This window comes from Pocillopora damicornis, chromosome 3 (assembly GCF_964200805.1).
Source record: "Pocillopora damicornis chromosome 3, jaPocDami1.2, whole genome shotgun sequence".
NCBI lineage: Eukaryota > Metazoa > Cnidaria > Anthozoa > Scleractinia > Pocilloporidae > Pocillopora > Pocillopora damicornis.
The window spans coordinates 14548200-14563940 of NC_142672.1; the positions used below are offsets into that span (position 1 = coordinate 14548200).

The 15741-nt window shown below is 38.8% G+C and overlaps 2 protein-coding genes across 3 annotated transcripts; one reads left to right on the forward strand and one right to left on the reverse strand.

The window, feature by feature from the left end:
• The first annotated feature begins 1170 nt into the window (after positions 1-1170).
• Positions 1171-15741, forward strand: LOC149048410 (uncharacterized). Of its 2 annotated transcripts, none has more exons than XM_089201049.1 (4): positions 1171-7936; positions 12410-12842; positions 13591-13825; positions 14748-15741. In XM_089201049.1, exons 2-4 carry the CDS (start codon positions 12429-12431, stop codon positions 14963-14965), a joined length of 867 nt encoding a protein of 288 aa, XP_089057175.1. In that variant the 5' UTR covers positions 1171-7936; positions 12410-12428; the 3' UTR covers positions 14966-15741. The 2 variants fall into 2 exon arrangements, with proteins under 2 accessions (XP_089057175.1, XP_089057174.1); XM_089201048.1 differs by lacking the exon at positions 1171-7936 and adding an exon at positions 10349-10464.
• LOC149048411 (uncharacterized) lies at positions 8098-10277 on the reverse strand. The gene is made up of 2 exons (XM_089201047.1): positions 10076-10277; positions 8098-10001 (listed from the first exon to the last, which is right to left on the reverse strand). The coding sequence occupies exons 1-2, from the start codon at positions 10255-10257 to the stop codon at positions 8963-8965; spliced, it is 1221 nt and encodes a 406-aa protein (XP_089057173.1). The 5' UTR covers positions 10258-10277; the 3' UTR covers positions 8098-8962.

Sequence of the window (15741 nt, forward strand, 5' to 3'; positions counted from 1 at the left end):
TTGGACCACAATGGGCGAGGCGAAACTTCGATGTCAAGGTGAGACGTCGGCACATGCATTGATTACAACAAAAACGCTTGCTACCATTGCATAACAACCCATATCTCGGTTCATTGCGTTAAGGTTCGTGTACTGGGCCAGCTTGGGTCACGAAACTGGATTTGCCTATAATATATCAATCTAAGCGGTGCACTTTTTTCCTCCTAAAATACCTAATTCATCTTTTCACCCGTCTTTTAATTCCTCTATTTTTTTGGCAGTAGCCAGCTTACTTGTTAGAATTAATTTCCAAACCGATCTTTCACGATTTCTACCGTCACAGCACAATTTTTTGTTGTCTTTATCTGGGCTTAATTGGCTTTATTTGTAAGCCAACTTCTCCCATGTAGGTCTGCACACCTCTTAACGTTACGAAAATTTAATTAATATAATTTCAGTTGTTCTAGTTTTAGTTGAGAAATCCTTCTCCTTAAGGGGAATGGTTCAGAATGGGTACACCATAGAGTATTTAAAAAAAAGCCAGGAGCTTTTACCATTTTAGGCTCGGGAAGCATTTTCTTTCTACATTTAACTCCGGAATTCTTTTGATGGATGTTTAAGGCTGTTCAGTATTGAGCAGGACGAGGCTTAGTGTTAAGATATTCCCACTGTCTATTTCTTTCAGTGTTTCAACGTAAATCTCGATTACTGAGGACAAGCTTAAGTTCGAATGCATCTACTTCATCAGCACAAGGTGTGTTTCTGGAAGTTTGGAAAGCATGAAAGATGCTTAAAATCCTTAAAATTCTTGACAATGGTGTTTTCTTTAATTCTTCTCTGGCCGGATTGCTGCCAACGAACGTAACTCGATACGTAGGAATCAGGACTAGCGTGGGATGTATCCATATACTTTTGTAATGGTAGTTGAAAGGGGCAATTTACCGGTGCTTTCTTGGCGTAAAAAAAGTAATTGTTTTCCCTCAAACGAAATACTTTCTACTGCCACTAAAGGGCGACTCAAGATAGACCTTACAGTCAGTTTAGGTTAAAAATGCTGCTCGAAATCAGTTTTATAAGCTCATTGCAGATAAAACCCCATAATTAATATGTGTTGACTTCAATAATGCAATTTAATTTCCTTTTAACTTTTAAAATTTCTTTACCCCAAGCACGCCTACATCAGCATCACAATCATCATCTTTATGTTCAAGCAAGTCGACGGGTGTGCCTACATTAGTGAGTAGCAGCACATCCACCTCAACCTCAAAGAGCGTCAGGGCACTAATAATACGATTTACTCAAAATCTTCCAGTGCCAGTTCGAGTACTTGAACATCTGTATCCAAAAGTGTGTCTACATCAATCTAAACTTGTGTAAGCACTTGTAACAGTATCTGCTAGTGTGTCAACTTCCACCTCAACTAGTGTGAGTGCACCAACAACGTCAGTCTCTGCTACATTTTCAAGTGCCAGTACATGTACTTCAACATGCTTGTCTCTAGTACTAGCACAGGTACCCCAACATCATTATCCTCTAGTGTGACTCTTTAAACCTTTTCAAGTGTGAGCACAGCGACAAAATCAGTTTCAAAGACATATTCCGGGGGCAGCGAAAGTTATTCAACTTCAGTATTTACCGGTGTTTCTACCGCAACGTCAAAAAGCAAGTCGAAATCGACCTCAATCTCTGTTTCACCTTCTGTTAGCACAAGCACCTCCACGCCAACACCTGCAAGTGTCAGTTCACAAACAACAACAGTATTCTCGACATATTCAAGTGCCGGCACAAGTACCTCAACGTCAATATCCCCACTAGTGTGTCTACCTCAAAGTCAACTAATGTGAGCACACCGATAACATCAATTTCTAGGACATTGTCAAGTACCAGCGCAAGTTCTTCAACGTCAGTGTGCTCGAATGTGTCTACGTTCACTTCTACATCTATTTAAATATCGACTTCATTCAGTTCAAGTCAGTCAACAGATGCCTTAACGTCAGTCAACACAAGTACCACCAAGTAAACACCAGTACCAGCAAGTCAACACCAACAAGTCAGTACTCCAACAACCTCAGTTTTCTCGACATATTCTAGTACCAGCACTTGCATCTCAACATCAATTAGCAACAGTGTGTCTTCAGCGTCAATAAGTGTAAGCACTCCAACAACCTCAGTGTCCTCGAAATTGTCGAGTGCCAGTACAAGTTTCGTCACTTGAAGAAGCTCGAGGTTGCAAGATTAAAGTGCACGTATGACACGAAATTTATTTTGGCGTGAATATTTAGATTATCATATGTACAAATCAATTCCGGTAGCAGAAAAGTTTAAAAAACATAAAACTCTCTCTTTTCGGGCCCTAAAGAGCTCACGTTTTTATCTTTTAAGTGTATCGTGGACTGGTAACGAATTAGCTGGTGATGACGTAGAAAGCTGTGAAAACTCTCAGTTGACAAAAATAACTGACATCTCTTTTAATTTTGTACTAGTCAGCGTTGAAATACTTTTGAAATAACGTCCGATAGCGATGTATACCTACCTCCAGTAAGCTCTACTGAGAGTTGTGATACATCGTGCTCAAGCAGTAAAGAAGAAATGGAAGTTGCGAATACGGTTCATCCTTACGAAGGAGAACCATGTGCAACAAGTAAAGATTTCCGGCGAGGAAGACTGACAAAGAAAGTTTCTCGCCTGCGGTGTTTGGGTCAAGATTAGAACAAAAAATTCCCGTCAGTAAATGTTCAGTTTGTTGCGTCTGTGTTTTGTTTTCTATGGAAAATTTTGATAAAGGAAAACTTCCTTAGTTTGAGTGCAGCGCCGCCATATGACCCATTTCGCTTATTCTCAAATAACTGACATCAGTGTTGTAAATAAATATGTTGTATGCATCGATCGACTTTCACACAGCACTTGGATTCGCTACCATCTAACTCAATGATATTTGTGTTTTACTCGTTGCAATGCTGTCATTATAATGGCCTTACTACTTTTAGTTTCTTGGAGGCAGAGCGGGGAATTGATGGCTCGTGGGATGAATTTTGAGAAGCCTAGGTTAGGACAAAACACTTGCTTTTCGAGCTTGTGTTTATTCCAGTATCAGCTAGAGGTTTCGCACTGTTCAGACAACGGGATATCGGTCAGCTCAGGAAAAGGCTTGAACTTTATTACAAATGATATGTTTCTGTTTTTTAAAATATGATGGAAACAACTATTGTAAGATTTTTACATGATAAGAAAAGGGCAAATGTAGTCATGTGGAAAGACAAAGAGTATAAGTATTTCCGAAGCGCGTAAAATAAACAATTAGGAGTACACCATTCTTCGCTTGCGAAACGTCATCTGAAAAGAATGTTGAACAATCGTGTACGGTGTGGGAACAGGCCCATTCATCAGCATTCTATTTAGCTAAATTCATTAGCTATCTTCGCCTTATTTGGCTCGAGGTATGTGTTTGTAACAACCGTCTTCGTAGCCGGTACGGAGCATAAGGCCAACTACATTGAAGAGTCAAATCTCCTTGATGTCGACGATCGAAACGCGTCCGTCCATTTTGGCCATACAGCTACATCCTTTAAAAAGTAGTGAATAGAAATACCTGGTATATGTGTATTATTCTTGCAGCTAACATCATTTGGCGCTCCGACAACGCAATACGTGCGTCCTTTCTTCAAGATTTCTTCTTTCTCCACTAAAATTGACGACGTATATTCACAGTTTTCTACGTCACAGCTTTGTAAAATGATCGTTTTTGCAGCGCGCTTAATGAGGACACTTTTTGGCCGCCAAATCGTACTTTCAATTCGCAAAAAAATGGTTAGGGAGAACTCGTTGGGCGCTAAGGTCGATTATTTCTAATTTTGAATACAGCTATCAACCAGAAAATGCAAAAAAAAAATCGTGTCATAAGCACTTTAACAGTCAACAACAGCGAAACGATCAAAATAGAGAGATCAGGGAGGAATGCCTCGGCTAGATCATTTAGGATTCTTTGTCTTTCTTTGATTTATTTCATCTAGCACTACAATATTTAAACTATTGTTCTTTTTTTGTCATTCCATTGTTTAAAATTGTTTCCTCTGACAGGCGTAATAAATTGTGTCGCGGCTCGCTGACGCGTAAACCATAACTAATAGATACCTTATGATATGACGACGGTGAAGGCAACGGCGAAGTAAAGGAACTGGGTCGAGGTCGTCGGTTGCCGTCGGCATTCCCGCCAATAGTTTACTGTGCCAAAAGATCTTGGAAACTGCGAGTACTCTATTCCGGCAATTGTGAACCTTTGAATGTTTAGTTTCTTGCGGATTTCTCTCTTACTGATAGCTACCATGCCAAAAGTAAGAGAAAGTATTCTACAGAATGCTTGCTTCTCTATGAGGTTAATTCTCCCAAAAATTATGATATTGAAGCTGCGAACGATTCCATGTGGACGTGATGACAGAAGACGAATGCAAGACCGAGTTTAGGTTTCACACAAGCGATCTTTACGAACTTACTGAAGCTCAAGTTGAGCCTTACAGGCCGGATTGTTTGCTATAACGGCGTCAACGTGGACATAACTGAGGCATCAGTTTGCATATTTCTCAAGCGGTTTGCCTACTTGAACAGGTATGTGGATCTGATACCACAATTCGCCAGACCTGAGCCTAAAGTTTGTATGATTTCTAATGCTGTGATGGATTCCATTTGTACTAATCATAGTCATTTGCTGTTGGATTAAAGCCAGTCATGGCGACGTCGCCTACATTTGCAAATATTCATGGAAGTTATCAGCATGAAGGGAGCGGCTCTCAAAAACTGTTGGGGTTTTATTAACAGAGCACACTTTGGAACAAGGCAATGAGTGAAGTGAGAGTTTCAGTTAAAACTGGTAGTTTTCAAAATTGGTGACTTCGAGAACTACTTCAAAATTAATAGTCTTCATGAAGAATTTAAAGACTTGCTCGAGTGCTGTTGGAAAAATGTATATTTCATGTGTGCTCTTCTTCATATTGCACGGGTATGTTTATGTGGCACAACTACATCTGATTTTTCCAGATCTGTCCCCCAACTGTCCATGAGTGCTTTCAATAATATGAAGAATGTTTCTTAATAAATGTTTTCTCCCAGTATGCCTGTGTCATTCACTGATTAACATCATCTTTCAATATTAACAATATTATTAATTTTGAAAATATATTTTATCAATGATAGTAAAAATGTACTGGTATGTCCTCACAAAAAACACAATTAGCATAATTAACATAATGAACATAATTTCCAAACATTCAAGGACCCGTTAAACTATTTTAACAGTTTATCTGGACCTTGAATGTTTGAATGTATCAATTTGATTTAAAAATCACAAGCGACACATATGTATTCAACATAAGTATCATCCGAAAACGTAGTGGGAAAGCATTAAACTAATGAGAACCATCCTAGTAATGTCTTCGTGCTTCATTGATTTCATTGAGAAGGCGAAACGAAAACGAATTGATTCAAAACACAAAGCGAAACAAAGCAAATTGGTCAAAGAAAAGTGATAAAAAAAAACTATTTTGACTGTATCACACTGCTCTAAACTTGTCATCAACCGACGCAAACAATACGAACTAAAAATAATTAACAAAGCCAAATATACAAAATGCAAAACAACAGCTAACGTATGAAACAAAGGAAAAACAAAAAAATAAGACTTATTAATAAATGCTACAAGAGAACGCGGAGAAGAAACAAAGCGAAGAGCACTAACAAAGACAATTCTGTATTTGCTGGTAATCCTAAGGCCTACCATTCCTAATGCATACCTCCTTATGGGCTGTAAACAAGTCTATTCTTATGTATCACGAGCGCAAAGTTGTAACGCGAGTGCAAATTACAAATTTCGCGCAAGCGCTTTCCAAATTTCGTCTGTCTTAACTTTCTGTTGTGTTTTTGCATGCACATTTTAAACAAGTACTTACATGATATAGCTTGCAATTTGGTGTAATGAACACTTGTTTATTCTTCAAAGACTAAAAATCGTACGTTCCCTACGGGCTCGTGCAATTTTGTTGTCTTTGAAAAATTCACTCGTGCTTATTAACACCAAAATTTTTTATCTTATGTACATGTAAAAACATAAAAATTGCAAATTATGAGAAAGCACAGAAGGTATCAAGCGATCGAACAATATTTAAACAATAATAATAAACAATATAATTTACATAGATTCCGTTACCACACCTTCGATAACATGAATGAAATTTCACTCTAAATACGACATGATTCCCAAACGTTCAAGATCCCGTTGAATAGTTCAATTACTAGCGAGACATTTATATCTAGACATATTATATATATAGACATATTATCATAAACAACGTTTAATTAATTCAACCTTTGATCTGAAAGCTTAATATGAAAGCGCTAAACTACCTAGAACGATTATTACATGCAAACACGCCGACCGAAATCCTGTGTTATGACGCCTGATTTTTTTTTATTACGTGTGAAAACATAAAAATGGCAACTTCGAGGAAAGCATTTAAAGTACCGATCGATCTAACAACTCTTTTTGAGCATTTACAAAGATTAAGTTGCCGAACTTCAAGAAAGAAATTTCACGGTAGATACGGCACTCAAACGTTCAAACTCCCCTTGTTAATGTCTTTTACGTACAGTTTTTGTTTTGTAATGGAAATATAGAGACTAAGAAATTAAAGGAAACTGATTAATACTTGGTCAGTAGATTATTTTCTGTATCAATTCGATAAAAACTGACAACTGTTACTGCTATCCATTCTGTACCTATACCAACTTTATCCTCATTGCTTGGTTTGGTTTCAGTAGGGCATCACATGAGGCGGAGTTGAGTTCGTCCAACAACACAAGTTCACCAGAATTTCACCAGGGCTTTCAATGATTCTTCAGTGTAAGCAAAACAAGGGTCGTCGAGTGATGCACCTACGTAGATCTGCTTTTTCCAAGGTCTCCGCTGTCTGGTAATTCAATTTCAACGGAATTCATTGGTGGGTGCACTCCAGGCTGATCAGGAGGCTTTTTAAATAGTGCTTTAGACGGAGAATCACCAAACGCTGACGGCTTCACCAATTCAAAATACCGAAGGAGAGCTTCAGGGGACCCTTTCATTCTGTGTTAACGACGTTTTGATATCGACTTCCAACTATGGAATTTAGTTGAATTCGTAAATTTTTCACAGCCAGAGAAATTTTATTTTGAGAGCACTTTAATACAAGGGAGGATCGACCCAAAACAGGCGGCCAGGTGTCGACTATCGTGAACAAATAAACCGCGCTCTTCGCACGCTCTTTATTCAACTCGCGCATGAATTAAGTGAAAAACCGCTAAAAAAGACTGAAGGCTCAGAAGGCCTATTTGCGCAAGACAAGGCATCAAAATGGTGCGCTGATCGAATTCGACAACCTTGGACTCGTTTGAGGGCAGAATTTCGACCAGTTCTCTTTAAGGTTCCTATTCATTTTACTTATCATTTATTAATTTCATTGGTTTTATTTTAGTAGAATTCACTCGAGTGCCATCAGAACAGCTCTTTGATCGCGATTACCATTGTGCCTCACTTTGTCCGCCATTATGAGTACCCGCTGAATTCCAAATAAGCGAATGGAATTTATCCCCTTTTTTAGCGCGCCTTCGAAACAAAGCGTTTTAATCCAAACTGGCTGAGTGTCATTGATTAAAACTAATTAAACTCAAGAAGTTCTGATTTCAACTTAATTTTAATTTATATACGGCTCATCTAAATCTGGACATTTGGAAGACCTCAAAATCCACTTTCATGAGTCAATAAATACCTTTTAAATTTGAACTTAATCTTAATAAAACGTTGCATAGTGTTAGCCATTCCCCATCTTACTTCTCTTGCGTGGTTTTCCAAATTTATTTCATTTTCATCTAATTTTTTTACCGCGACTTGGGCTTCTTCGTGGTATACTCGAAACATTTGCGAATCAGTATGCAGGTATGTCAAATCTCATGTGTCAATTTTATCATGGAAATCCAAATTAGTGACACGTGAAGGGACCAGAATTTGCTGTAAGCAATGCCATATAAGGTCACCTTTTCATTGAAATTTTGTTTTTTACATAACTCCACACGTCAGTGATTTGAATTTTGCACGCTTTTATTTCGCGCTATACACCGTATTCATAAATGGCCGCCGCGCGGAACGGTCTGGAATCTAGCGCATGAAATCGAGGTCGGAAAGGCCAGCTCAATGGTACTTAGAGAGCGACTAGACGTGGAGAGCGACTTAGATGCGCTGTTAGATAGGAAAAAGTCCCATAATTTCCAGTTTTTTTGTATATTTCTCGGAAAAAGGTCAGAAAATCCAGAGGCAGTTTCAAGTACTTGACTGGCAGTGTTAAGCAGCCCTCAAGATGCCAATGCATTGCTGCGTGCCGCTATGTACAAGGAAAGGATATCGCGACGAAGAAACCGGAGAGAAAGTTTCTTACTTCAAATTTCCCACCGAAGAAAGGTTAAAAAAGTTGTGGATCTATGCTATTCGGAGAGATGAAGGAAAAAATTTCCAGGTTTCAAATAATACCAAAGTTTGTTCGCGGCACTTCAAATCTGACGATTTAAAGAAGAGTTTAAATGGCGTGGTTTCCTTGAAAAATGGAGCTGTTCCTTCAGCTTTCGCTTGGAAACGAAGCTCACCTCGCAAGCGACCGCCTCCAACGCCTCGTATCTCCAGTTCTCAAAAGAAAAAAATAATTCAAGAAATGTTTGAAGTTTCAGCTCAATTTCTAGACAAGGGGGGGGGGGTATCAAAAATCTCTTCTTTGGGGAATTTTCTGGAACTACACATCGCACTTGAATACATGTAGCATTTTAAAAGGTCCAAAAAATTAGAATAGACACTGAACTTGTAATTAATTGTCAATAAATGTTCTGTTGCAAATATGATAACTTGAGTGGAAGTACACAATGTAGAATGCAAGCCCAAAGAAAGGAAATGGCAGTACACTGTACAAGAAATTATTTACAAATCCCCTTTTGCTATTATTATACCTGATTGCATGACAAAAGGGAAGAACTGGGGGTAGGTCAGTTCGGTTGGCAGAGAGTTGTTTAATCGAGGTATAGAGGCAATGTCAATGGTGGCACTAAAATTTGCCTCTGTATGGGTTAGCTGATAGCTACAGAATGATCCTGTCTGGCTCTCACCAAATTTGGTTTGCACAAAGGCTGTGGGAGAATTTTCTGCAGCCATTAATGACAAACCAAACTGTGGGTTTATACCTTGAAGAGTCTTCTTCAAATTGGCTTCTGCCTGGAGGTCATGAGTAGGTTTCATCCTGGCTTCATAGAGCAGAGACTTCACCCCTTCCCTTATTTTTGTTTCGTCGAGCTTTGTCTTGGAAACAGTTACTTCCATGACTGGTTGAGGATGGATGTTTTCCCCACGGCCTTTAGCATGCCACCTCTGAAGCTGTGAAGTGCATGCTAAATTGGGTTGTTCATCATCTTCATTGTCCAGGTCATCAGTTGCCTGGCTGTCATACAAGCTAAACTTGCATCCTTTAAACATTAATGCAAGGACATGGTTACAATAACCCACTTTTCCAGCTTTACACGAACAGTTGGCATGCATAACTTCACCTGAAACGATGCAAAGCACAAAACGAAGACTGTGTGGAGCATCATTCTTCCTGAAGCTATGATAGCATTTGGCTCTCAGGTAGAAGTACCTTTGATCGCTGTTTGCTTCTGTATCTTTGAGATACTCAACCTTTAAAAATGTCTTCGCTTTCCTCAAGTTCGTGGGAATCGAATGATTGTTAGCATTACCCACTTTCTTCCCAAAACTTTCAATGTGCTGGTTCATTTCGGCCCTCGAAAACGGCGGCATCCTTTCAAGTGATTTTCCCCAGCCATCGCTTGGATACTGTGGGGCTGGAGTTTCAGGGGAGCGTTCGGCCGGCAGATTTGAAAGCCTGGTCTTTCTTTTCGTATAAATTTTATCTTTATCCGGATCGACCACCATCTTATCTCGACCAGACGTGATATATTCTTGGACCCTATAATAAAAACAAAGATTATCAATGTAAAGGTTCCGCCAAAGCCACGTGTATAAATAGTTGCGTATGCTCACCGTTTGACAAAGCACGCTTTAGTCTTGAGTCCTTTGAGAGAATCACCGCGGCACCTTAGCCAAAACTTCAGTTCTTCATTCTTTAAGGATGAAGGATTTCTCCCACTCAAGGAAGCACCGGGTATATCGTTCTCGGTGAGAATAGTGTTGCTATCTGCGGACGAAGAGCTGGACAACGCCATGATTTCTTTGTTGTTTACTTTAGCGAGGCCTTTCCGACCTCGATTTCATGCGCTAGGTTCCAGACCGTTCCGCGTAGCGGCTATTTATGAATACGGTTTATATGCAAATCCGGCTCCTTTAAACAGTTTATCGGCTCGTTGCTTTGCAAGTCTCGTTTTCCGCGTCGTTGCAGTGGTGAGATCAGGTTTCCGCGTCATTTTGTAGTGGTAAGTTTTGTTCCCCGTTCTTGCCTACTTATCGTTCAATGTTTTCGCTTTTCCTTTGAGTGCTCGTGTTAAGTATTTCCCTCTTTCTTCGTGAATAAAGGACAATGCTTCGAAATTAAAAAAACCCTAGTTTCGTGCTTCGTATCTCGATAAAACATGCTAACACAATCAATTATTGCTAAATTCATAGCTCATTGATAATGAAGGTAATTTTCATGTTTTGAGTTTATGCTCGCAATTCATGTTCTCAGTTCAGGCTCGCAGTGCATGTTCAAAGTCTGGGACCTCAGTTCGCTGAACTGAGGTTTTAGACTTTGACCTCTTTGACTTTGACCCTAAAATTGAGAGCCCAAGCTCTTGATGGTCTTCGTTCTGTTCGCTCGTGACTTCTTCCATCGTAGGATTTGCCTGCGCCATGGCTATTGTATGCAGTCGACAAACTCCCGCTAATATCTTGAATTCCTCCAATCTTCACTATAGCGACGCTTGATCGCCGCTAGCTGGACCGTACGAATCTCACTGATCGACACAACAAATATCGCCCCAATTTCTTTCATGGAACGCCTCCTTTATTAAATGTCGTATTTGACCGTGAAGCTAAAAATAATTGATTCACAAAATTAGCGACAAGAACATTACGGAATCGCGCTTATTGAAAAGCGTCGCCCGAGAAAAGTGGGGTACCCATGATGCTTTGCGGGCGCAATGACCTAGGAATGAGGTTGCAAACGCTCACCGCCAACTTCGGTCGCTTTGGATCTGAATTGACAAATTCCCAAACGGGAGTTGTAAAATTTCGCTTTGCGTCCGTTTAGAGACAATGGAGATACAATTGGAGCAATTAGCATTGTTTCAAAGTGACGAAATGCTCTTTTCGTCGGTAAAGAGCGAGGGCCGCGTTTGCATATCAAAAGAGCGTGAAGTGTTCATCCGTAAGCTTATGAGCGTGAGCGGGAATCTACAACGTATACTTAAGCTTTTCGAAAAGTAATTAGACTACCGACGTGTTATCTGAAACTGACGGCAATAACGGGCCAAAAAGGAAGGTAAAATTCCGCACAGCCCCACACTACATTATACGTTCAGTTCTTGGATAGAGTGACAAAAACAATACTTTACCATTGGGAAAACAGATTTGTTTTACGATAGTATGGGGCAGTACGGAAATTTTACTAAAAGGAATATTTCTGTGATGTTTTGCTTTCTTGGCGAAGTTGATGGTCGAACCTCGCAAATCTGCCGCATTTGAGTCTTAACACAAATTGAAAACCCGGCATTTGAAAGGTAATTTAATTTTACATCTGACCGATTTTTAAACAATATAACCTAATCAAGATAAAAGCGCTACGTTTCGGTTGTCTGCACAAGAAACAATACTTTCGAACACTGCTTACACGGGGGATTACATGATTGACAGTCGGATTGACAGGCCTGCGTGAAGTTACGCATGCTCTCTTTCTCTTTTCTAGCTTATTTGCATTTTCCCGTGCGACGTTTTTCAATGAGCGCGATTCTGTAATGAATTAGCTATAGAAACACTCGAGGTAAATTAAACTTACATTGTTGCCGGATCTGGCGAGAGTTGACACAAAAAAGACCTTTCCTTCCTTCGATAAAAACGACAGACAATTTCTTTCTATTAAACCACGAGTGCTTGCGAAATCGATCGAATTATTGAATTGCACAATAGATCCGTTCTGTTTGGAAATGCGATACCACTTACGGAACGCGTGACGAGGCACCTAGTGTGACTTTTACAGATTATTAATTAAACGATTACTAAATCAAAACAAGGGATAAACCCGTGCCTTAGGGGCACTTACAGTAATTGAGCGGTGTAATTGAGAGCTTTAAGTTGACTAGTATTTCGGCGAAATGGGCTGCAACTTTACTTCAAGGAAGGGACTTGTTATTTACCTTAGCTTGCTTTATGGTCTCTCGATAGGTCGTGAAGTTTTGATACGATGGATACCTTCTTAAATACTTGTCAGATCAGTTTGGAATCTGTAAGACGGTTTATGGAAGAAGCTAACGCTAGCACTCCAGAAGTCGATCAGCGACTGAAAAACTTTAACGAAGTCGTGCTAATTTTATCCAGCTTGATCCAAGATGCAGTCGTAGGCGTCGACCAGGAGTGGCCAGAGCTTGCGAGAAACCTTTGCAAAACACTTCTTTTTGGTGATTGGATGAGGCTGACAATGACAATAGCTTGTTACTCAAGTTTTTTCAATGAGGTAGAAACCCAACAGAAAGCAGATGAAACAAGTAAACTTCCATCACACATGCAAACAAAGGTCGACGAGATAACTGAATACTTGAAAAAATGCCAAGATATTTTGAAGGGGACCGACAACATAATACATTCCCTAATAGAAAAGGTGAGAATTCACTTAATTACCGTTGGGATCATATTCAATAATCATGTTTGTCGTCTCTGAATATTTTATACTATCGGGCCTCATTCCTATCTCCTCATTCCTCTCAGAATGTAACCAGTTTACTCAATTAATGATTTCTATTTTTGGTTTATTTCACCTACTCTTGGATCCATGGGGTACACCTTAAAAGTCAACTTCAATTCGGCTGACTCGGGAACGCTTGTACATTGTGAGCTCCAAATCTAGGAATATATAGCTTAACCCACGAAGGTTCCTATCTTAAGAAATCCATTATCTGTGTTGAACTGAAATCAATAGCATCTGGAGGCATAAAAGAAGAATTGAAGGACCAGTTGTGTAAATATTTTTTATGCATATTCATATGCAAGTCCATAATGTGCTATTATTTAAGGCCAGAATGTACGAATCAACGTTCACGTTGCCTTGGTAACAGCTGATAATAGCACCTGATATACAATTACATTCTTCCGATCTTGTCAAGCAACAAAACCGCAATTATCTCACTTGTGTTATAAATTTGTGATAATTTGAACTTTTGTAGGCAGGGCAGAGTGTGATTCAATGATATGGCTATGAACACAAAAAATTCTCACCCACACGGCTGACGCTCATGGGTATAACTTATGGTTCCTGTAGAGCGGACTTTGAAATTATCCTCAGGTAATTTAAACTACGTTTTCGGTATGGGATTACTTGTGAATATTAACAGTTTTTAACTATCCTACAGGTACGTGAGGCAAAACGCGCAAATTTCAAGGGAATCCCTGATGAAGATATTCGTACTTTGCAAATGGATGTTGAAGATATGGGATACAACCTGGAGATGAGTAAGAAACACTTGGACAGTGCTTATCAGGCTTTCAACCAGCTCAAGGCAGATATAGATGCAGAAAGGTGGAGCCATCAAGTTAGTGTTGCTGCCATTTCAACTGGATCTCTTGCCATTTTAACGATTGGTGGAGGTTAGTACATGCATAATTTCTGGTGACCAACGTACTGAACTTAAAATCTTTTGTTTTTCTTAACCTGAACGTGGTGCCATTCATCTCACCAAGGTTTAGAGTTTTCTCAAGATCTTATGGCCGTTTTGAAATTAGTCTTGGCAGCTAGAATTGTGAAATGACATTGGGGGCCCGAATTTGCCAGAAAAACACAAGTCCTTCAGGAAAAATGGCTTCTGTTCGGCCTCATTGTGTAGAGCTCGAGCGAATAAAATTTCAGAAGGAACCAAAGCCTTGTCACTCCAAAAGATTTCCCATAATAAATGTGTATGTTTCATGATAGACTGGTGGCCTAAAAAAATATTTTAAAACAGTAATTCATGAAGACATTAAATATGCTTTGCAGTTCACCTGTATGTATAATTTATTTACTTATTTATATTTTATTCGCTTTTCGTGTTTCGTTTCTAGAGGTTTTATTGGCTGTCTTTTTGTTGTAACTTGGAATCTGCTTCACCGCGCTGCAAACCATTAACATTACTTTATATAATAGGCTAAATTAGATGCACATTTTGTTGGGCCCTTCCTTACCATCCATTGGAGGACAGACACATTGATGATGTCATCATTAACTGTTTTTTTGCTTCTAAAACAACAAAACAGACGCCCGCCAACATGGAATCTATTTGTTAATCACAGAAATCATTTTGAGTATCCCTTGCTCAGATTTCCCCTTCTAAAGTTATCTCCCGAGACTGTTTCGTTTTGGACTTTTTATTATTTGTGACAATAGGGTAACAACTAGGATAAACTTTTCTGAAATTCAAAATTCTTTCTTGATGACACAGTCTAAATAACATAGAACAAGCAAACAGAAATTTCAAATCTGGAATTGGAAAAAGGTCAATTTTTTATCTAATAATTGTGTAATTTGTTTTTACAGTCCTACCATTTGGTCTTGCAGTGGTTACCGGAACTGCTTCCTTCTTGGTCTGGATAAAATCGGTTTCTGGAAGACAATATTTTCCGAAACTACATTTTGTTCTAAAAGAAAAAAGTTACTGGAATTTATTGACGGTCTTTCACAATTACTCGCAACTTATGCAAGAAAGGGATCGCGTACTTCTCGGAATAGAAAAATTAGCGAAAGAGTCGTTTTGATTTCTGGCATTATTTTGCTGAAATAAACTTATGATTCAGTTAGTTTGGGAGGTTGATTTGACAAGTATAGTCCTTTTATAGCACTCGTGGCCGAGTGTAAATATGTAATTAAGGATATATTCAAGCCCAATCTAAACGCAACAGGGTTTCATAACATCTCTCTGTTCACCAGGTCAAAAAACCTATCAGTTAGCGTAATGGCTGAACGTTTCATAAACTGGGGTTACTTTAGCACATGGTTTAGCGTTTTATAAATAATGGTAACGGGACCGAGTGAGTCCAATTCTTTCTGTAATCATTCTCGTTACTGACAAGTTTAGCTGGTTTTTTTGGAAGTTTTGAAGATGTAAGGTCTCTTAATTCTTGGTTTTTTTCAAACGAAGTATTTGAATGAGTGATGAAGGCATTAATAAAGTTTATCAGAATATTGTTGTAATATTAAACTAAGAGACTGGGTATAAACTCTGGGTCTTTGCATTGTATTATCGTCTGTTTAAAAGAAGAGTGTAAAAAAATTCTTCTCAATTAATTAACATTAAATCCTTTTTCTTTAATTACATTTTTTTATCTTTCTTGCAATATCATATATGTATGTTTTTTTTTATTCCCTCATGATCAGCGCGTTCCCTCAGATTTGGAAGTAGGATAATGAAAAGTCAATATCGACCAGAACTAAAACTCTTTCGGCTACTAATTATTTCAAAGAACAACTGTTATTTATAACTTCATTTCCCAAGAGAATGTGTTTTATTAATTACAATTAAAACTTGAAACTA